Source organism: Colias croceus, chromosome 1 (genome assembly GCF_905220415.1).
Source record: "Colias croceus chromosome 1, ilColCroc2.1".
NCBI lineage: Eukaryota > Metazoa > Arthropoda > Insecta > Lepidoptera > Pieridae > Colias > Colias croceus.
The window spans coordinates 4,791,092-4,812,551 of record NC_059537.1 but is presented as its reverse complement, the minus strand read 5'-3'; the positions used below and the strand labels follow the sequence as shown (position 1 = coordinate 4,812,551).

The window sequence follows — 21,460 nt, the reverse complement described above, 5'->3', positions numbered from 1 at the left end:
CGTCTTTTTTTTTCGTGAAAAACATACATTTAGCCATCCTCACAAACTTTCGCATTAATCATTATAAGGATTTTCAAATATTTTCTGTCTTTTATAAATTATTTTTTAGTCCATAGAAATATACTCTATTTCTCTGCAGGCTAAGCAGCAATAACTAAATGTTAGTTACATACGAATATAATAAATTGATGAATATGACAGCAAGTCATTGACTTTTGAGAAAGGGTCTGAAAATTTGTTGTGAAGCGCGATGTACAAATACATTCGGTATTGTTGGATATGCGTTACAACATTTCGTAATTTATTATATATACAGCTGTTACTTATATTGTACATTTTAAAACGATAACTTTAGCAAATTTATTGTATTTGCTTCGTTGTAAATGTTTATTAGATAAATACGAAACACCTGGTTTATTTATATTTTGCATTAAAAGGTCCTTAATTATAATTTGGTCAAATAATATTAGGATGTATGATGATTATTTTGTAGGTAATTTATATCATAATTTCCAATAGGTACCGTGCCAGATGACATTGAAATTTTTAGATTTGATTAATAATTAGAGTTAATTCAAAAATATTCATCCATTTTCTTCACTTCTTTATTTAACTTTTTCATATGAACACCGTATTATTTAGTTGAATTATATACTATTATAGCTTGTAAATTTTGTCATTGCGTCAGTGTAATTAATTATCTACAAGAAATCATTAATTTGATACATATATTTATTTTATGCTCTACCTGCAGGCAAGTGTACCTAAGTTCTAATATATCTATAGGTACATATATAATAAATCTGTAGAAGGGTCAATTCTGTACATAGAAAATATTGAAAAAATAAATACCAGGGGGTGTTACTGGATCGATACCAAACCCAAATATGTGATTAAAAAAATGTTTGTCTGTCTGTCTGTCTGTCTGTCTGTCTGTCTGTCTGTCTGTCTGTCTGTCTGTCTGTATGTGAAGACATCACGTGAAAACTAACGGTTCGATTTCGATGAAACTTGGTATAATTATACCTTATTATCCTGGGCGTAAAATAGGATACTTTTTAGCCTGGAAAAATACGTAGAAAAAAAATAATCTTAATTTTTCAGTTTTATCCATAGACGTTGTTCTGTAGAACCGCGAACACACGTTGCGTATTATTATAGGCCTAGCCGTATTTGGGTCCAATAGATATTTATAAGATGTCATTGTCAGAGTTACTCAAAATGAAGAAATAAACCATCCACGCGAAGACCGACATCCGCGCGGACGGAGTCGCGGGCGGAAGCTAGTTCTTAATAAAACAGTATTAAATAGAAATATTTTTATTTTAAATTGAAATAAATATGATTGCCTGTCCAATTAGACAAATACCTCGAATACTTTTCATTATTTCACTTACTTGAGCAATTGATACCTTGATGTGATCATGTGAACCGTGTTAAGTATTTGTTAATATTGTTATTTTATTTCGATATGTATTCTAAACCAAATATTAGATTATATATTTGCTCATATAAATAGTTCTTTTTAACTTTTTGACTTATAGTTTTCTCAGTTGATACCTATTTTATGTACCTAACGACATTCTTAATAGCATTTAATTTATTTATGATTTCAGATTTCCTAATGTAAGCACAGGTCTAGTATAGACTAAGCATTTTAATGTTGAAGAAATGTTGTCTTGGCTTTCTTCCATAAAAATAAATTGTAAGTAATAACAGAGCCGCGCACATATTTTAATTTTTATGTCTTCAATTTATTGTTTTTTATTTCTATGACAATATAAAAAAAACCGACTCTACTTTTTCAACATCTAATTTTATATAAAACATAATAATATAGATTATTATAGGTACCTAAGTACTACATTATAGGTTGCTTTATCTATAACAAAAATGGCACAAAAAGCATTGGCAACATTCGTTATATTTTCGCAACTAGTACGATATTAGCTACTTAACTAGTTACGAATTGTAATTAACTCCATTAATTAAGCAATTGTGAATGTGGAGTTTTGATTATTTCAAACGTGGGAATACCACGTGTCGCATAAACCGTGTACATAGGTACTCTTTTGTTTTTATTTGCATTTCTAGCTATTAACATGTTTGTAATACTACATATAATAGCCTGCATTTATGCGTACCTACCTACCCTCCTATATTTATGTAGTATGTGCATCACAGGTGTAATAGATCTGTGATGTGCATAAACTTTTGAACAATAATTTGTTCACGATTAGAATTATTATGAATGTATCTATTAGTTAATAAGTATACAAATATCTTCCCACTTTATATCTACGTTATATTTAATATTACCGATGGAAAAATGTTTTACGATGAAAGCACTCATGACATAAAATGAATGTTTTGTTATTGCTCAATAATTACAAATAATTTATTTACTTGTGTACCTATGTTAACCGGTAAATGATTTTGAAATACTAAAGTATACACATCAACAGATGCCTGAAACTTGTGAGTCAAACAATGAAATATATTAAACTTTGCAATCAAGTCTGTTGTAATTATAAATTCCCCGCCAGTTTCGGTATTGGAATTCACTCATGACTAATTCTACAAAATATTGTGTTAATAGTTATCCAAAATCGTTTAAGGTTACCAAAAAGTTCAGATATATTTCCCACAAACCTATGACCTACTTTGCAAACGTGACTCAAGCTTTCCGGCCACCTGGCACAGAGTTGACCTCAAAAATATTGTCATCAACTATAATAATAATCCCTTGATCCTTTACATTTGTTAACAACGACGTCATAATTTGTAAACTACATTTTGTTATTGGTATATAATTCCAATAAACAAGGATTCCTTTATTTAAGTAGGTAGGTATAAATAATGTATTAGTTGTGATCTCTTGCTTGTTACGAAAAAAGATTAGGTACCTGTGTGTGTTGAGTTAGAGAAAACAAGCTAAATATTTTATCATAACAGTGTAGATTATAAAAAAAGTAGTGTACCTAATTGTGTCATCTAAATCCACATAAATTAAATACATCTGCCTGTTTTGTAAATAATGCATTATAACACCTATTTCTCAAGAGAGAGTATTGTTTATATGTATATTATTATTAGTCATTGTCCAACTTGTTGTAGATAGTCATAGATCCAATATGTAATCACTAAAAACTCCTAACAAACTTTTTTATAATACCTAATTATATTGGTTGAAGAATATCTATAATATAAATAATTGTGTTTAAAGGTAAATAAATGTGATTTTCGAATGGTGCATTCCAATACTATAGACACGGTAAGATATCTTTAGAAATAATTTTTCTAACGAACCTTAATGATTAATAAATTCGTAAAAACTATCGACTTTCACATAATTTAAGAACATGCTCTTGATAAGCAATAAAATTGAAATTTTATTGCTTATCAAGATACGTTTTTAGATACTTTTTATACATTTTGTTTACAGGAAGCACTCGTTGATTAAATCATATGCAGTTCCGTGCGGAGAACATGTTCCATCGTTATTATTATAATATCATTGTTGTATCCAGATAATAAAAATATTATGGAGGAACATCTTTATCGACATGCGATATCTACATATAAAATTAATAACTACAAGCACCTACAAGTTGACTAATTTTCCTAATTCTTTATGCAGTTATCTCTGAAATTATTATTTTTCCTAGTCATCGATCCAAAAAACTATGGTAGGTACTTTCACTCCTATCAGTTAAAGGGTGGATTTTTATAGACTCAAGAGGGGTTAATTAATGCAATTGGGATCTCAAGTATTTATATTTCGTTTTGAGTAATATATTCATAATCGCAAATAATTAGGAATTCCCATACCTAGTAAGCAGCATCACGACCGAAAAGTATAATAATAATTGGAGTAACGTAAATCTTAAGATTATAGTCCTGTTGCCGAGGTCAAAGTAACGATTAGCCAAAAGCGGTAATGCACTTTACAGTGTTTGTTCATGTAAATCTTAAAAATGAACTAAATTAGCATCAATTAATAATTATGTAAGTATCTATAGGTAGGTTACTTCATCACAGTAGCGTGATCGTGTTTGAATGATAACAATTACTGCATCAGTTATCGGATATCCGATTTCTAAATGGAAAACGCTGAATATTAATGTGTTAATTATATTTTATATAAAAATCGACAAATTGCTTCGCCAAAACGCTACTGATTTATTGCTTTGGTTTACATAAACTTTTTCATTTAGAATTGAATTAATTTATTTTTAACAGACAAATTGATTGGTAATTACGTGATTGAGTGATTGGCAGCATCGATTATCTTATTTACATAATTTATAATTACATATCCCTAGTTAGTTCTGTGTTCAATAAAGTAATTAGGCAGGTTATGGATTATGGATTACAGAGAAAAATGTTATGTGAAGATGGTCAAACATTTTAAAATACACATACAATTTCATACGTGTTTATGTCATTGAAAACAATTAATTGCAGTTAATTAATGGCAAATTTTCGTTTGCCAAGCCTAGCTTAACCAATATAAAACCAAATAAACTGGTTGATATTTTGTAGAAACTGCCAAGTAACATTTGAAACCTGGTGTACTTTGCTTAAATATTATATTTTATTAATACCTATGCAGCGGTGTGATGTAAGAACGGGTACATCAACTTCATCAAATTAGATAGGTACACGGATTAACACATTGCATCTCGAAATAGTTTTGTCAATACAATTGCGGTCCGGAAACCGTTTGCATCATCGCATTATTTTTTACTTGATTGCCAAATGAGCCTTTAACTTTTTTTATTGCGTATTATATATCGTTAAGTTTGAATCTTTAATCGACTCATGTTGTGAGATGTCCATGATCTTTTCAACGCCTATCAAGGAAAAGCAATGTTATACAGTGTATCTATTTGTGACTGATAAATAATATATTTTAATACAGTAGTTAGACGGATTTTATAAATCTCCGCATGATTTCAGAGATATTTCGTAGCCCGTAGGTGTCTAGTGTAGCGTAGCCCGAATAGGGATTACATAGGTAGGTATATAACAAATAAATTTATGGATAAACTTATACATAAATATTACATACGTATATTATATTTTTTTTAATTATTGACAAAGTAACAAATTATTTTATGTTTCAGACGTAAGCTCTATAGTACGAGATCCGGCTGCAGGATTAGTGCGTTCATCGGTTTTTTGCTGAAAACCGAATTTTTATGTATATTTATAATTAGGAGAATATATATCGACTAGGTTGCCAGTCAAAATTTGGCCGCAAGCATGTTTAATTAAAATTTTTCTAATCGATTTTTGGGAAAAAAATTCGTTCACTTGTTTTTTGAATAAAATGTAGTCTACATCACGGCAAATGATATAAAGATTCTAAAAAATCACGGTTGCCGCTTTTCACCTGGCCGCAACATCTTGGCAGCCTGGTGCAAACAGGTATGATTTCGATTCATTTTTACGTTCATAACGTACATTTATGAATCATATATCAAATTAAAGCTAATTTTTTTCTATTTATTATCATATATGGTTGCCTAATTAAATCCGGCCGCAAATAAGGGTTGCCGGCTGTTAAAAATTATAAATATTTACGCCTATTAGTACACCGACGCATTCGCGTGCGGCAGCGAAACAACGAGAAAAAGAGAGGATCGGCTGTTAATTATATTAAATCAATATTACTTTTTAAATTTGTCATTTTGAAAAGGACGACATATTTTCTTTCACTCAACCTTAAATATTCAACATCTTTAACAGCCGGCAACCCTTATTTGCGGCCGGATTTAATTAGGCAACCATATATGATAATAAATAGAAAAAAATTAGCTTTAATTTGATATATGATTCATAAATGTACGTTATGAACGTAAAAATGAATCGAAATCATACCTGTCTGCACCAGGCTGCCAAGATGTTGCGGCCAGGTGAAAAGCGGCAACCGTGATTTTTTTGAATCTTTATATCATTTGCCGTGATGTAGACTACATTTTATTCAAAAAAACAAGTGAACGAATTTTTTTCCCAAAAATCGATTAGAAAAATTTTAATTAAACATGCTTGCGGCCAAATTTTGACTGGCAACCTAGTCGATATATATTCTCCTAATTATAAATATACATAAAAATTCGGTTTTCAGCAAAAAACCGATGAGCGCACTAATCCTGCAGCCGGATCTTAGACTACTAGCATAATATGAAATTTGGCTCTATTTGTAGAGACTATTATCACACACTATAGATATTAATTAAATATGTATTTGGCTAATTTAGGCGCATTATAATTTATTCAAGTAAGTACTAATATGTTTATCATTTGTACTAAAAGGCAGAAGTTTATAATATAGAGACCAAAGAAAATTGAATAACATTTTCGAGTAACTGGGTATCTTGTATTTTATTCGTAAACTCGTTTTTACTCAAAATAGACGTCGTTCAAGCACATGCATATTATTATTGATAAAATACTTAATTAAAATTCATTTTTAAGTAAAAAATTATAATGTAAAGGACACACTTACTGCCCAGAAATTGTATTATAGAGCCTACGTAACATGTAAACTTCCTAGTCAAATACATTTTTTTTTGCATATACATACCTCCCTTAATTAATATCCTAACGCCTTATTTATTTTATATTGAGTTAAATAGATAATATTATAATATGCATAATATTACTCATAAAAAATAAGGACATCAGCACTAAGCTTTACCTATACCTAAAGAAAAAAAAAGCAATAAGAAATCCCTTGTACGTATATCAATTCCTCTGTGAGTACTCACTTTTCCAATAAGTCAACAAAACGCACACACAAAATTCGCAAGTATCCTGTTATCGCAAATATTGCTTAGCATACGCGGTTGTCATGGCAACGCGTGACGATTCAATATGGCGGACGGTGCGCGTTCGCCGCTGTTTACGAACGGACTGACTCCGCTTGCGCCGGCCATCGACCACCACGCGGCTCTTCAGAAAGCGAGAGGAAGAGCAGGCCCAAGCAAGTTTTTATTGTGCGAGGACACACGCGCATATTTCCATTTATCCGCTGCCAATTCGATTCACTCACGAACCTAGCTATTTTGGCTTGTTAGTCATGCTTTATCCTCTGATCGACTATACTAGGTTCACAATTAAGGGGCATTGTGAGAAATTCCACTTGAATCGACAGCCTTCGCCTTGAGATGTCAACCGAATCGTTATGTAAAGTCTATCGGCAATGTAATCACCATCAATTGATGTAATTCATTATGCAAGACTTTCAAGATGAAGATGTAATATAACAATAGATAGTTCGACCATGTCTTCAAATAAAAGAAGAGTTCTGCAAACCACAATATTTATTTCCATAAGTATATTATTTATAATTATTAGATTAAAAATAATTTTTACATAAGTTTATTAATGATATATTGCAGAACAAGAATTAAAGCTAATTAAGCTACTAAAATCTAAAAATTACTTTTCATATAGAAAAGTACCAACTGCGAATACCTAACAAAGGGTAAAGAGACAACGAAATTGTTTTTAAAGTTATTATAAAAAGAAAAAATAATAATCACTACATGGCTGTACAATTTGTACAGCCATGTAGTGATTATTATTTAACCCAGTTACAAATTAAACCAAATGATATGATGCATTCTTGTAGCGTTCGGCACTAGCGTGCGATTCGCGTGTTTGTCTGCAAAACCGCAGTGACAATAAAAGTATTCATTCTAGTATAAATTACAATTTACACGAAACATTAAATGGCAATCAGTAATTAGTTCTCTAATCTAAAATATCCATTTTATCTTAATTTTATCATTACGGTGTCATTATAAACAAATTAAGACGAATTATCATTAACATTCAATTTTTATTGCATAAATAATACATTTAGTCACTGCGATTCCACGTCTTTAACAATATTATAACACTTAACTAAAAGAACACAAAATAACAATAAAGCAAATAAGCAAACATTAATCACAATAAAAAAAATCTAACGCATTTGCAAACATAATAATTTGGTTAATATGGAAGCTCGTAAGACGACACAAAACATCGTAAACAGATTTGATAAGTAGGTACATATACAATTCGCTGTCGGCCTTTGAACCGACCATCATAATCATTACGATAAAATTTACAGCCACTTGACAAACAACAATTATAAACTGATAATACTTATACTAAGAACATAGCACCATTTTACGAATAACACAGACTTAAACAGTGTTGACCACTTGATCGAAGCATTTCGCGACGAATTGTTCTTTTTCGTCTAGTTTTCTGACGTCACTGGTCACGTGACGTGTGAGCATCGCGTCTTCGAGTGCGGTTAGAGCTTCTGACGTGAACCGTTTTCCCTTTAGATGGGTAATGACTGACGCTTCACCGTGGAACCCGGATTCAACCAGACCGGGGGGAATATTGAGCGTGACGTCATTAATCAGTCCCTTTTCTACCGTCATACTGATGACCAGCTCTTGAGTAGCCGAATAGACCTTGGAGGGCGCGAGGAGTTCAGCTGGGACGGGGAACGACCGACTCACGGTGAACTCCGGAGTTCGGCCGTAACACCAGTCCCAGGTGGTCAGCTCGTTCCTCAATTCAGCCAGACCTGCAAAATTAGGCCAATTAACAAACATTTACATATTTAACTTGCAAACGAAATATCTCTAGAAGGTTAATGGCCTTCCCGCCGTTTTCGTACTACATAAACACGAAACTGAATGAGTGCTTGAATACGTTAAGATATAATTATTAATGAATAATTTGTATTCTGACGTATTTTTAATAACTTTGCAGCGGAATATATGCATAAAGTTAAATTAATAATTAATTAATGCTGTAACTTGCTAATTCAGAATAATTATTAGGTAACATACTGAAGTATAATCTTCGGTTTCGCATGCGTATTATGGCAAGACGAGCTTACTCTATAAAAGTTGGCAATCATAAAATTTTGTCTAGCTATCGAATGCTTATTATTTCAGCAAGGGAAATTGTTAAATATGTACGGACAATGTAACTGTTACTTTTTAATCCTAGATAGGTACTTAAATTGTACAAAAGGTACACATACCCGGGAACCAATCATCCGTAGGGTTGATGAACTGGAAGCCCCTCTGTTTCGATATGTGCCGTTCGCCCGCATCTTCAATGTGCAGGGCCGGGGTCCTCAAGAACTCGTAGCCAATGGCCGTTTGGAGGCTCTCAACAGTGACCCTGTTGTCGATATCGGCCAGGTTCGCCACGGGGGAGGGCGTGGACGGCGTCGCGTTTGTCTGTATGCCATGCTAAATAAAATTATATGCCCTTAGCTTGATTTGTGTACTGGATTGGTTAGTTGCACTGTGGTATTAGTTACGGACATAGGCATGCATGGACAGATAATAAATAAACATACAGTCATATGGGATGAAGGAAACAGAGTGATGTTAGGAAATTATTGGCTTGGATGCATGGATAAAACAATTATAAAAAGTAAAGCATTTCGAAAATGTTACAGGAAGCACATGTTGACTTAAATTAAAATGTAAATCATTTTGTAATCATGGTTTCGTTAAATGAGTTAGTTCTTCATACATATGGATATTTTTAACAGGTCAAATGTTAAATTCAAGCAAACAAGACTGACAAAATAAGTGCAATCAAAATAATATTTTTTAAATGAATCCATTTCTTTAAAACTCTGTTTAAATTAAAATATAACATCTCCTTTCTATTGAAATTTTTAAGGATGTATTTAAATCAAATAGCATTTAACAATAACAGCTTAGCTATTTGTATAGACAAATATATCATGAGTCATGCTGCATGCTGAGACCTTTAACATCAATGAATTATTTTAAATGTTAAACAGTTTCAACACAAGTAAAACCCTTTTATATGCTCACTACTTTAATATGAATCAACTGGGTTCAAAATTTGATGCCTTACCCTTAATTTTAAATCTTTAAGCATTTTTATGACACATAATGAAATAAAAAACACAAAATAGTAACTAAATCAGTATTAGCATAAAGGAATATTTGCAAACAATATTATAACTTACAAGTCTTCAAATTAACCAAAAAAAAAAAAATAAGATACAAAACTAAACATGAAATATTTCCAAGACAACTATTTAATACTACATATTTCTAAATATAGTTCAATGTATTTTGATAGACTCACCTCTCGTTTAGCAAGTGCCTTGCTGAGATCAGCCTTGTTGGCGTTGACTAGAAGTGTGCAGTGGTGATATGCAGATAAACGACCAAGCTTAGCAGCAGTTCCAGATATCTATATAATACTGCTAAGGAAATTACTTCCGCTTTTATCATTTACAAGTAGATTGCATTAATGACTTGTTTGTAAAATGCTTTTAAGCTAAATAGATCACATTTAAATGTAAACAAAACATAAATATAATTTTACTTCATGAATTGAAAATTTGTCAAAAATATTGCAGACGTAATACTATTTATCTGTTCATTTCTAAAACTATTTTTTATTGAAAAAGGATACTTTATATTTATCTCTAACAAGAATATCTTGACGTTCATTGATGAGAGATTTAATTCCAAAGCCTCTGTACAGGGCCCTCTTTATAACTTCCAAGTTGTATTTCCTATCATATCTGTCCCGATGAGTAAAGAATGTGATGTTGAGGTTTCCACGGTCATGATATACAGTGCCACCACCGCTGTTGCGGCGAGCCAAGGAAATTTCTTTCTCACCCAAAAAGGGCACATTGGCCTCAAGCCAAGGGTTCTGATGCCTTCCAATTACCACACATGGCTCATTACGCCATACCATCATAATGTGATGGTTAGAGAAATCCATGTTACGGTACATCCAATCTTCCATAGCAAGATTTGTGTAGATATCAGTTGATTGCGACATGAACACAGATTTTGTGATCTCCCCCTCAGATGGTAATTCCGGTTGTGTTTTCTTTGCTTTTATAGTTGTGTTTGTTGCTAGGCTTCTTGCACTTGCTCTTCTTGTTAGTCCAACAACAACACACATGTTACTGATGGCAATTTTTCTCATCATTGACAGTGCCATGTTTATCAGCAGATACTTTTCTATATGAATGTGAGATGGGTAGTTATGAGCACTTACAGTCTAAAACAGTCTGATCTCGAATAGTAAACTAAATCTTACAATTTTAATCACTTAACCTAGCACTGAGTTGTGAGGCAAGCGTCAGTATCAGCTGATGAGAGGGAGATCAGATATTCGTGAAGGGCGATTGTTTGATGCAGCCACTTCCAAGTTTGATGCAGGGCGTTAATTCGAAATCGAATCCCCAAACAGTCACGACAGTCACTTGGCATTCCTTCTCTTGAATACAGGATGAAGTAAAAAATCACAAGACAAGTTAATTAAATAACTAAATGATGTTACACAGCAAACTAAAGGGTATATAATATTTTATAAACTAACTAAAGAAAGGAAGAGTGTAGTCTAAACGAATAGAACTATACGAATGCGTAACGAAATATGAATTAATTACCTTCCGTCGTCTCATTTTATTCACGCTGATAATGATAAGCGGGCCAAGGAACTAAGAGGTCGAGCGAGGGCATATTAAGTTCACTTGAACAGAAGCAAATAAATATAACGATAAGAAACACGAATCGGCCACGAGCAGCGCAGTATTATCTCGGCAAGTAGTGCGAGCTGAAATATCTTGTTGTTGCCTGTTTTACTGAAATTTACATAGATATATTTGGTTATTAACGTTTGATAAAATTAAATCGTAAAGTAAATAATATTTAAGTGTTTTTAGAACAATTTGTAGCTATACTTTAGGTTATATTAAAAAGAAAACTAAATAGGTTTTTTCAACTTTATTTTCTATACCTGATCACAGCTGTTCTTTTTCCTAAGCCTAAATTAATATTGTACTTCAACGATATCTTCTTCAATTAATTTCCAATAATAATAATTATTATATTTTATTACGACACTTTATTTACATTCACACGAAATAAAAATACAAAGTACAGATTATACCTACCTACGTGAGAAAACTTTGTTTTATTTTATAGATTAAAAAATTACGATTTGGTACTTTAAACGTCAATTAAGTAAGTTAAATGAGTATAATAATTAAAATAAATAAATAATAATACATCCACAATACATCACAATCTGTGATCATAATACTATAAACATCTGTGTACCTGTCAGTGAAATTTCTATCAAAATCGGTCCAGCCCTTGCAGAAATTAGTCGAAACAAACAGAAAAACAGTATAAAATGTTATTTTGATAGTGTAATGTGTACCGCGGTGTATATCTGTCGCCGTCATCTGGTTGAATCTGCTATTTGACTGAATTACTAGCGCGTTCATTGAATGACGACATTCAATTGCATAACTAGGCCGAACGGTGATTTAACAAGCGTCACTCAACGACGTCTTAACTAGTTAACGGACTTTGAGCAGAGCGGATTTAACGCCCGGCATATTGTTGTATACCTAGCGCGTTCATTAAATGACGACAGAATTTACTTTTTCAAACGTCCCCAAGAACAAGTTGTCGACGAGCTGACGAGCTAACATAACCCATCCCCAATCCCCATATCCAAACCACAGAGCAAGTAATCCAAACCAACGGAATTGGCTATATTACGTTCAGTCAAAACGTTGAACGTCACATTACTTGGTCACATTCAATCACATTGAACAACTTGTCGGGTCGTCCTTTAGTTATTCAATTAAATGTCGTCAATCGTCATTAATTAATGAAGACGCTAGTCATTCAATCAAATAGAAGATTCAACTAGATGACTGCGACATATCATATTACAAATAGACACTTCAATTTTATGGTAGTTTATTCAATTGAATTAAACTTTACGGTTTGAGAAATAACATGTACGTAAGTAGGTACTAGATACGAAAACTTTCAGAGCTGAGCAAATAATTGAAAAATCTATATATGTACTCACTTATAACCGATTTCTAGCATAGCGACCTTAGATAGCGACCATATAGCGGCACATGCCATGGCGAGGTATGCCATAGCAACGCATAGCCATGCTATATGATGGTATGTATGAAAATAAAATGATATACAACATCGACTATGTATAATTGGTATATGTCGTGGCCACATCGTAGATTTGCTCATTTCATGAAATTATTGATCATTTCACGAAATGGTTGCATTTCATGAAATGGTTGAATGTCTATTGGCTACATCATGACGTGGTTTGAGTACCTAGATCAATGATAAGAAATCGTTTCTCGATATAGGCAACTAAACGCGCGGTTTTTTCATGAAATGATCAAAATTATTTGATCTTAATATCGTAAAGTAGGTAGTTTAGGTACATTAATCATTGGTAGAGGCGCTGCAAGGGCTGTGTTTATGTGTGAAGAGGGCGGCCGCCGGCGAAAATTTTATTATTCGCAGTAAAAAACGTCATAATTCGTGTAATTATAATATGAAGAAAGTCATAAGTAGCAAAGTATTTACGACGAAGAGGTTCGAGTACTATGGAAACTGCGGATATCTTATATTCAAGAAAAAATGCGTCCAAAATCCTATAACTATATTTATAATTTATATATCCTACTACATATATTATTATAATTGTTTCTTTTCTAAAAAGCGATTCGCTTCTGGCACTCGCCGGCCACTGCCGCGGCACGCTCGCTTTGCTCGCTCGGCTCGTGCGTTGTTTATCAAAGTCTAACCTAACTTAACCTAACTGTTTCATATTACAAAAACGATTCGCTCCTGGCACTCGCCAGCCGCTGCTGCGCTGATCTTAAATGACAATAATCAAGTTCTTAAAATATTCTGAATTTTTTAAATATTTTTTGGACTCCCTATATGTTATACGATCTGGCCAAATGTGGATGACAAAATCGTGAAACGTTGACGATTCAACGATCTGGTCAAACTATGTTGGCCACATCATGAAATGCGACCATTTCGTGAAATGATCGAACATTTCATGAAATGAGCAAATCTACGATATGGCCACGACATGTATATGGTGAAAGAATTCTCAAAATCAGTGCAGTAGTTGTTTGAATTAGCGCGTTTATGACTAACAAACAAATCTAAGCAAACAAACTCTTCAGCTTTCGTATTTTCTTATTAGTTTTTTTTTCTTTTCATGGCAAGAAGATGTGACTATTTGATTCTTATTAGTTATTAATACCCTGTATTATTTGACACTTATTTAACATCTGTATTTTCCAAGTATTTTCATCTGAGATTTTCATAGAGAATCTTGACGTACCTATGTCTGAGAATGACAATTGACAACTGACACTTGCAACATTCAGTTTTTGGCATGGTAGTTTCGTGAACTTTTAACGAGGGTCGAAAGACGCAAAATTTACAGTATTTTTCGGTCGTTTTTGTCTGATAATCCACAAAAACCCTAATCAACATGGCTCTCAGAACAACCAAAGTTCTTTACAACAGTATGTACATCTATTTCCTATTATATTGATCGCTTTGTCAATTTTGAAGTAAGATTATATAATATTAATGGATTGAAATCTTCCAGATAGCCTGAGGAAATGGTGTTACAACCTTGCAGGATTTAACAAATATGGTAAATATATTCAACTCTCTTTATTTTATAAATAAGAGCTTTACAATTTCCAAAATAATAATTATATTATATATGATTTCAGGTTTACTTCGTGACGATTTGCTATATGAAAATGCTGATGTACAGGAAGCTCTCCGTCGTCTACCTGAACATGTAGTTGATGAACGTAACTTCCGTATGGTTAGAGCTATCCAACTGTCTCTCCAGAAAACCATCTTACCCAAAGAAGAGTGGACTAAATTCGAAGAGGATAAACTGTACCTGACACCTATCGTTGACCAAGTGAAGAAAGAAAGGCTTGAGCGTGAAAAGTGGGAAAAGGAATATTAATGTTAAGAATAATGTGTTAAATCATTATTTTGATTCATGTAGTAACAATTAAGTGATACTTATTTAAATCAATAAAACATTTTTCGTTTATTTAGTAAATAATTTTATTTCAATATGTTTGCTTATTTGAAAACATTCGTTTTTTTCCTTCATATACAAAAAAATGGTTTTTATTATAATTATATTTCATAAATTGATATAAAACAAAATTGATATATTTATAACATGGGAAAGTATAAAAATTCAAATAAACTGTAACATTTACACTTACATCATTGCATAGTAAAGATTTTAATGAGAGTGGATGAAAAAGTTTAAATAATGGATATGTTAAGAGAGACTGGAATGTTATTAAATTAGGACATTGAAGGTCTTATTTTTCTTAAAGTTTCTCAAGTCTCAAATATTATGAAATAGACTTGAGCAATTAAGATCTTTTTTTTTTCATAAAATTCAGATACATTCATGTCAAGAGCAAACATAGTAGGTTCCTTACAATAAAAAAAAAACCTGAAGAAAAGTGACATAAAATTGAAAAGTAAAGACCAACATATTATATTGTGTTCAGTGATATAACTACACAAATTAATAAATAACTAAATTGGTTGCAGACTTTAATCTAATTTATTTGTATGAGATTAAAATATTCTTATATTTCCTTCAAATTTTCTGTTTATATCCATAGAAATATTATTCTGAAGTTCTAAAAAACATAGTACCAATAATTTGAGAACAAATTTATTATGTATTATTCAACAAACTGTTGTATAAAGAAAACTATTAAAATTAGATCAAATATTATTACAGAAACTTAAATAAAATTATATTGGTGATATTGTAATTTCTAATATGAATAATGAAAAATAAACATTAAAAGAAGTAAAGAAAACTTGATTTATATTCATAAATCAAGTTTTCTTTACTACTTTAATATAAGTATTCATATTTCTTCTAAATAATAATAAAAAAATTCTAAAAGAGTGTTAATGAGTAAATGTTTCTTAAGAAAAGCACAGTCTTATCACAATATATTCACTTAATTATAATAATAAGTTATAAGTATGGGCATTTGCTTACTTCATTCAACATAATGGTAAATTAAATTGAACTATGAATTTTCATACCCCTTAAAAATCTCAGGAAAAGTGACTATTTTTATATTTTTTAATACAACAATTTGAATAAACTTGCACAAACTTATAGGAATATAAGATTTATCAAACAAGAAACCAAAAGCCATTTTGTAACATTGAGCCTGAATTTTGGTAATTATTTACTTATAAAATTATTCACACTATCCATACTTAAACTATTTAAATGTGCTGTAACAAAAGTGGAAAGTAAAAAAATGAGCTTCAGAATAAAATAAGGCTAAGAGACTAGTTAAAAAATTTCGTTGTATTACCATGACACAATGAGTTCTAATTTTGGTTTGATCTATGATTCTATTTTCTAACATAATTTCTATTTCTATATACTTTAATGTGGAATTTCTATCTATGACGAATGAATGAATTGAACATACTAAATTATTTTACAAGAATGGTCATTTTAATCTCAATAATATACATAGAAAACATATTATATGTTTAAAAAACTTCATAGACATATTACATATATCTAAATTTATAAACCGTATCAATAAATTCGTGATAAAGTATTTTAATATGGCAAGTAAATGGCCGGATGAAACATAAACAATACATAGCCATTTTTTCAATACAAATTCCGTCTAACTATATCTTATAAAAACACTATCTGTACAAATTTAAAAATTTTGGAACTATGTTTATTTGAGATACATTAGGTACATTATTTATACATTGCCAAGATATATAAAAATTATAGTCTTTGGATGATCTGCTTACAAACTTTAAAGTTCTTCATCACCGATTGCTTCAAAAGCATTGTTCTCAACGCAGTCTCTACCTGTTTTGAATGCAACTGATGCAAACTTTTCTGTTAATTTTTGAACGGAGAATATTTCCCTGGAGCTTCCTGATGTGCAAGAGTCACCATTCTGCAACAAAAAAAAAGTATTATTAGTAGTTATATAAAAACAGTTTATAGTATCTACTTACCACATTTCTTGAAAATAATATAAGTTTTTATTCTAATTTGCGAAAGATTTTAGAGACAAGTAACTCTTAATAATGACATGAACAGAAATAAAAAAATAATATTAATATTCAGATATGCATAATTCACAAAGAATTAATACTATTCACTCATTCAGAATGTTGCTATGTATGTTTATTTATGTTAATTGTCTGTTTTATTCAGAATGCATCATTCATAAATAAAAACGTAACTGTCTAAAATCTAATTATAATTTTCGTGTAATTTATTTATAATGAGATATTAATGAGCTCTTAAACAATCAATATGATCCAATAATTTTTCTCATTATAAGTAAAGGTCATCTTAATTTCGCAATAATTATATAAATACATAATAGCAAATTAATTAAATACAACCTTGTGTTTCATTTTTTAAGCACATTAGATATAATAGATGTTCAAAATTTGTCCCGTTGCTGCTATATTTTTTTTAAATTAATATAGTACACATTTCATCACGTTCTTAACATAAAAAATGTGTGCGTGTACTAGTGTACACACGTAAGACGTGAAACTTCTTTATGACCTTATTTTTCAAAAAAATAATTTACTATAGGCAACTTTACAGAAATACGTCGAATCACGCGTGGTAGGGATAAGAAAAAGATAGCGCCTAACGGAAAAATGTCATGCGTAACGAAAAAATGTTGCACTAAATTTTTTTCCAACCCTGATAAAGAAGTTTCACTTCAAAAATGGTCCCTCTTTCTCAATTATTGAATGTACATGATCACTTACAACAGAACTGAGTGTATCGCTGGATGAAGATGGTGTGATTAGTTGGCTGGAACCGTCTCGTCGCATGTACGTGAGGCTGGCGCGTTTGCAGCGAGGAGATGTGGGCCCGGAACCACTCTTTTGCCGCATTAGTTCGTCCACTATAGACTGTTTGAAAACAAAATAAGAAATGAAAATTTACTGAAATCAAAAATTTATATAAACAACTAGAGGTCCGCCCCGGCTTTGCCCGTGGTACATATTTCGCAATAAAAGGATCTAAATATCTCCATACCATTTCATGGTTCAATAGTTTAGGCGTGATTGAGTAACAGACAGACAGACAGAGTTACTTTCGCATTTATTATATTAGTATATTAACAATTAACTGCATAAGATATTATGGACAATTTATTTGTGGGAAATTTTAAAAGTGGGTGGTATCGCACATATTACTAAGGTTGTTGCTCAAAATATGTATGAAAGTATGAAATAAAATATTATAAATTTAATTCATCAAACTTTAGCTTACCTGCAAACAAACACTGATAAATATTGCATTTTCAGTTTTCAATGTCACCCAAACAAGGTTGTCTTTGCTAAGGAGATATTCAAACGAAAGTTCGAAATTTTTTGCAGGTTCTTCCAATAATGAGCCATGACCATTTAATTGTCCATCCATCTAAAATTAAATAAACTTAAAATCTCACAATATATAATATTATAAACTACTAGCTTCCCGCCCGCGGCTTCGCCCGCGTTTTCAAAGAAAAACCTGCATAGTTCCCGTTCCCTAGGGATTTCTGGGATAAAACCTATCCTATCTCTCAAGTTGGATCGAACTGCACATAGTGTGCGAATTTTATTATAATCGGTTAAGTGGTTTAGGAGTCCATTGAAGACAAACATTGTGACACGAGATTTATATATATTTTGTGACACGAGATTTATATATATTAAAGATTTCTAGTTTAAGCGCTGTTATAATTATTTATAATATTTTACATTTTCATGTATACATTTTGATAATATTTATTCTCATCAAAAATAAAAACATGATTCATCTGACTATCATTGACTAGCCTACCTACTTACCCACTATAAAAGTAAATTGAGAATAAAGTATGATCATTAAAAAACAATAAAATCTGTTATCAACTTTAAAATATTACTCACAGCATGCAATGTAGTGATCCTCCAACACCTCATTCTAGTAACTTTATACCTCTGTTCATGATTGGGATGCGTCACACTGGTGAGAGTCAATTCTTTTGCAGCTAACGACACTCTCACTCTGATTATTGCCCCTCCCATTTCTCCAATATTAACGGCTTCGGTGGACGCTTCTCCTGCAGGTATTCGGCCATAATGCCTCAAACTTCTCGCTAATTCTATGTACTGTAATTTTTATTTTAGTAATTAATATAATATATTGTGGCATATTCTCCTTTGCTACACTAACTTTTTGGGATAAAAATATACTATCCTTTGTTTTTTTTTTTTTTTTTTTGTGGTGTCTCTCAATGTTAGCCAGAAGGGCTTCTACATTTTAACGCGGACATCGTAGCGACATTGTAGCGACATCCACAAGGGCGTCCCCCCTTGACGGGGATCTCGAACCTCGGCTTGGGCTGTCGCTTGAGTGGAGGAGGCCAGAAGGGCCCTAATCGGACGGGTCTATCCTTTGTGTTAATCCAAGTTACTATCGGAGTGCCAAATTTACTTAATGAAAATCAGTTCAGCAGTTTTTGCGTGAAGGAGTAACAAACAAATAGCAGGTGTATAGAAATAGTTCTTAAAAATTATTATAATATTTTGATTATTTTTTTGTTATCAAACTTTTTCATACATTTTAAGATTATTTCTTTATAGATTACATACTACACTGATATATCACCTAAAATTACAATAACATGATAATAACTATGTATCACTCTCAATACAGGATAAGTATAATTGGTCATCTGTTTTATTTGTTAGATGACATCATGCATTCAACTGAATACATTATTAAAACAGAACACATATTGAATAGATTGATAAAGATAATTGTATTTATTAAACTTCAGAGCATTTACATTCCAATTATCAATTTATATATCATATTTGGGTACTAAAAGTTATCTTTAAAACACATCTAATAATAATATAATAAAAATGAATCGCAAAATGTGTTGGTAAGCGCATAACTCGAGAACGGCTGAACTGATTTCGATAATTATTTTTTTATTATATTCCTTGAAGTACGAGGATGATTCTTATGGAGAGAAAACGTAAACATGTACCACGGGCGAAGCCGGGGCGGACCGCTAGTTTAAGATAATTAAGTACAAATATTACCTCTCTCTTCTGTTTCTTTGCTTCATGAGATGATAGTATGTCTCTGGTGTCAGAGTCAGCTGTTATCCACCCCAAGTCAATATCTTCTATTATTTGAAGATATAGTAAGTCTATTGAAACCCTGTCTTGCATAAGATCCAAATCATAGCATGGATCCCAGTAACTGAAATTAGGAAATTATACAATTGTTACAAATAGGCAAATTTTATTTTATTTTATTATGCAAACAAAAATTTAACAAACATTGAATCTATTGTTTTTATGGAGATTTTTGGACATTTAAGCAGTCCAGGAAACACATACCTTTTCCTTAAAACAATTTTATCCTCAGGCCTTACATACTTTTGCGATATATATGGAGATTCAAAATCTTCAAGTTTCTTCAAACTTGGCTGTCCATCTTTTGCACAACTCCAATTGAAAAGGTACAAGGAAAAATATTTTGTCAAATCCTTATGCAAATTGACATAATTACATGCTATATCTAAAACAGTACTTGATGTATCTGTTGATGATACTGACAATGGTATTCTGTAGCCATTCATTAGAGATATTTCTATATCAACCACATGAACTTTGACATTGTGAGTTTCTTGTTGAGCTGATAACAGAAATGTCATCAAAATTCCAGAATTTGCCAAAATAGGATTCTGACCAACTGTAAAGTAAGAAGGAAATTAAATGAAGTTTATTACAATGACAATAGGAAAAATGATATAAGACTGACTGTAAAATATAATACACATACCAAGTTGGACATATTTTTCTAAGAGTATTCTTCTTTCTTCCAATTGTGAACTGGTTAGAAAAAGCTTTTTCGGTGGAAACTGTGGCAATTTAAAGTATGGATATTGTGCTTGTAGTTGTTCATGAAGACTTAGTAATTGTTTAAAACGCGCCGTACAATGAAAGAATCCATCAATGTGAATATTATAGCCCTATAAAAGAATTAAAACTAGCTATAGAAACACATTTTCCTTAAAATAGTTCATGATTAAATTGAACGATATGAGCATTGAATTACAATAACAATGCAATGATAACATAATAATAAATGAAGAAACCTTACCGTATAAGTAAGTCCATTGTCGTCTCGGAATTGTTGCAAGTCAGGAATTGAAAAATGCATTGTTCAAGGTGTTATCAAATTTCATAACTTAAAATTGATGTAAAAACTAGTAATTTTATAGGTACTGAATTTACAAATGATAAAAAACGTATAGCAAAACAAAAACGATGACAAAAACTCGCCCACTTATGTCAATTGACAATTCTGTATTGCCATTTGCCAGTTCGGCAACAGCCATGCACAGCCAACAGCAATAATAGGTACATTCTGTATATATTTGGTAGGTACTATATTGTATATATAATTATATAAGTATTGATATATAATCAAC

General features: G+C 31.5%; 5 protein-coding genes across 7 annotated transcripts in view; 1 reads left to right on the top strand and 4 right to left on the bottom strand.

The window, feature by feature from the left end:
* The window catches only part of LOC123705885, a 57,125-nt gene extending 50,184 nt beyond the window's left edge, over window positions 1–6,941 (bottom strand). For both annotated transcript variants that reach the window (XM_045654969.1, XM_045654978.1), the window contains exon 1: window positions 6,777–6,941. The gene's annotated coding sequence lies outside the window, so the exon portion shown is untranslated. The remainder of the gene's footprint in view (window positions 1–6,776) is intronic.
* Window positions 6,942–7,832: 891 nt separating this feature from the next.
* On the bottom strand, window positions 7,833–11,160 carry LOC123701389 (lipoyltransferase 1, mitochondrial). Of its 2 annotated transcripts, none has more exons than XM_045648880.1 (4): window positions 10,492–11,160; window positions 10,159–10,266; window positions 9,065–9,278; window positions 7,833–8,599 (listed from the first exon to the last, which is right to left on the bottom strand). In XM_045648880.1, the coding sequence occupies exons 1-4, from the start codon at window positions 11,032–11,034 to the stop codon at window positions 8,205–8,207; spliced, it is 1,260 nt and encodes a 419-aa protein (XP_045504836.1). In that variant the 5' UTR covers window positions 11,035–11,160; the 3' UTR covers window positions 7,833–8,204. The 2 variants fall into 2 exon arrangements, with proteins under 2 accessions (XP_045504836.1, XP_045504914.1); XM_045648958.1 differs by having other exon boundaries at window positions 9,065–9,266.
* LOC123701624 lies at window positions 11,151–11,626 on the bottom strand. The gene is made up of 2 exons (XM_045649140.1): window positions 11,486–11,626; window positions 11,151–11,313 (listed from the first exon to the last, which is right to left on the bottom strand). Exon 2 carries the CDS (start codon window positions 11,304–11,306, stop codon window positions 11,151–11,153), a length of 156 nt encoding a protein of 51 aa, XP_045505096.1. The 5' UTR covers window positions 11,307–11,313; window positions 11,486–11,626.
* Window positions 11,627–14,258: 2,632 nt separating this feature from the next.
* LOC123701528 (cytochrome b-c1 complex subunit 7-like) lies at window positions 14,259–14,977 on the top strand. The gene is made up of 3 exons (XM_045649060.1): window positions 14,259–14,419; window positions 14,506–14,553; window positions 14,636–14,977. Exons 1-3 carry the CDS (start codon window positions 14,386–14,388, stop codon window positions 14,881–14,883), a joined length of 330 nt encoding a protein of 109 aa, XP_045505016.1. The 5' UTR covers window positions 14,259–14,385; the 3' UTR covers window positions 14,884–14,977.
* Window positions 14,978–15,806: 829 nt separating this feature from the next.
* On the bottom strand, window positions 15,807–21,336 carry LOC123701308 (sorting nexin-17). Its single transcript, XM_045648769.1, has 8 exons — window positions 21,130–21,336; window positions 20,809–20,998; window positions 20,364–20,718; window positions 20,061–20,223; window positions 18,897–19,118; window positions 18,253–18,402; window positions 17,742–17,888; window positions 15,807–16,903 (listed from the first exon to the last, which is right to left on the bottom strand). The coding sequence occupies exons 1-8, from the start codon at window positions 21,187–21,189 to the stop codon at window positions 16,757–16,759; spliced, it is 1,434 nt and encodes a 477-aa protein (XP_045504725.1). The 5' UTR covers window positions 21,190–21,336; the 3' UTR covers window positions 15,807–16,756.
* Window positions 21,337–21,460: the final 124 nt, after the last annotated feature.

Excerpts from the sequence above, each read along its gene's own strand:
- LOC123701389 (XM_045648880.1), bottom strand. The coding sequence starts at position 11,034 with ATGGCACTGTCAATGATGAGAAAAATTGCCATCAGTAACATGTGTGTT. Across the intron at positions 10,267-10,491 it reads TTGTTAGAGATAAATATAAA|ATATCTGGAACTGCTGCTAA; the intron begins GTATCCTTTTTC and ends AGTATTATATAG. Across the intron at positions 8,600-9,064 it reads TACGGATGATTGGTTCCCGG|GTCTGGCTGAATTGAGGAAC; the intron begins GTATGTGTACCT and ends CTAATTTTGCAG.
- LOC123701624 (XM_045649140.1), bottom strand. The coding sequence starts at position 11,306 with ATGCCAAGTGACTGTCGTGACTGTTTGGGGATTCGATTTCGAATTAAC.
- LOC123701528 (XM_045649060.1), top strand. The coding sequence starts at position 14,386 with ATGGCTCTCAGAACAACCAAAGTTCTTTACAACA. Across the intron at positions 14,420-14,505 it reads AACCAAAGTTCTTTACAACA|ATAGCCTGAGGAAATGGTGT; the intron begins GTATGTACATCT and ends GAAATCTTCCAG. Across the intron at positions 14,554-14,635 it reads TGCAGGATTTAACAAATATG|GTTTACTTCGTGACGATTTG; the intron begins GTAAATATATTC and ends ATATGATTTCAG.
- LOC123701308 (XM_045648769.1), bottom strand. The coding sequence starts at position 21,189 with ATGCATTTTTCAATTCCTGACTTGCAACAATTCCGAGACGACAATGGA. Across the intron at positions 19,119-20,060 it reads CAAAGAAACAGAAGAGAGAG|TACATAGAATTAGCGAGAAG; the intron begins GTAATATTTGTA and ends TAAAAATTACAG. Across the intron at positions 18,403-18,896 it reads GGATCACTACATTGCATGCT|ATGGATGGACAATTAAATGG; the intron begins GTGAGTAATATT and ends ATTTAATTTTAG.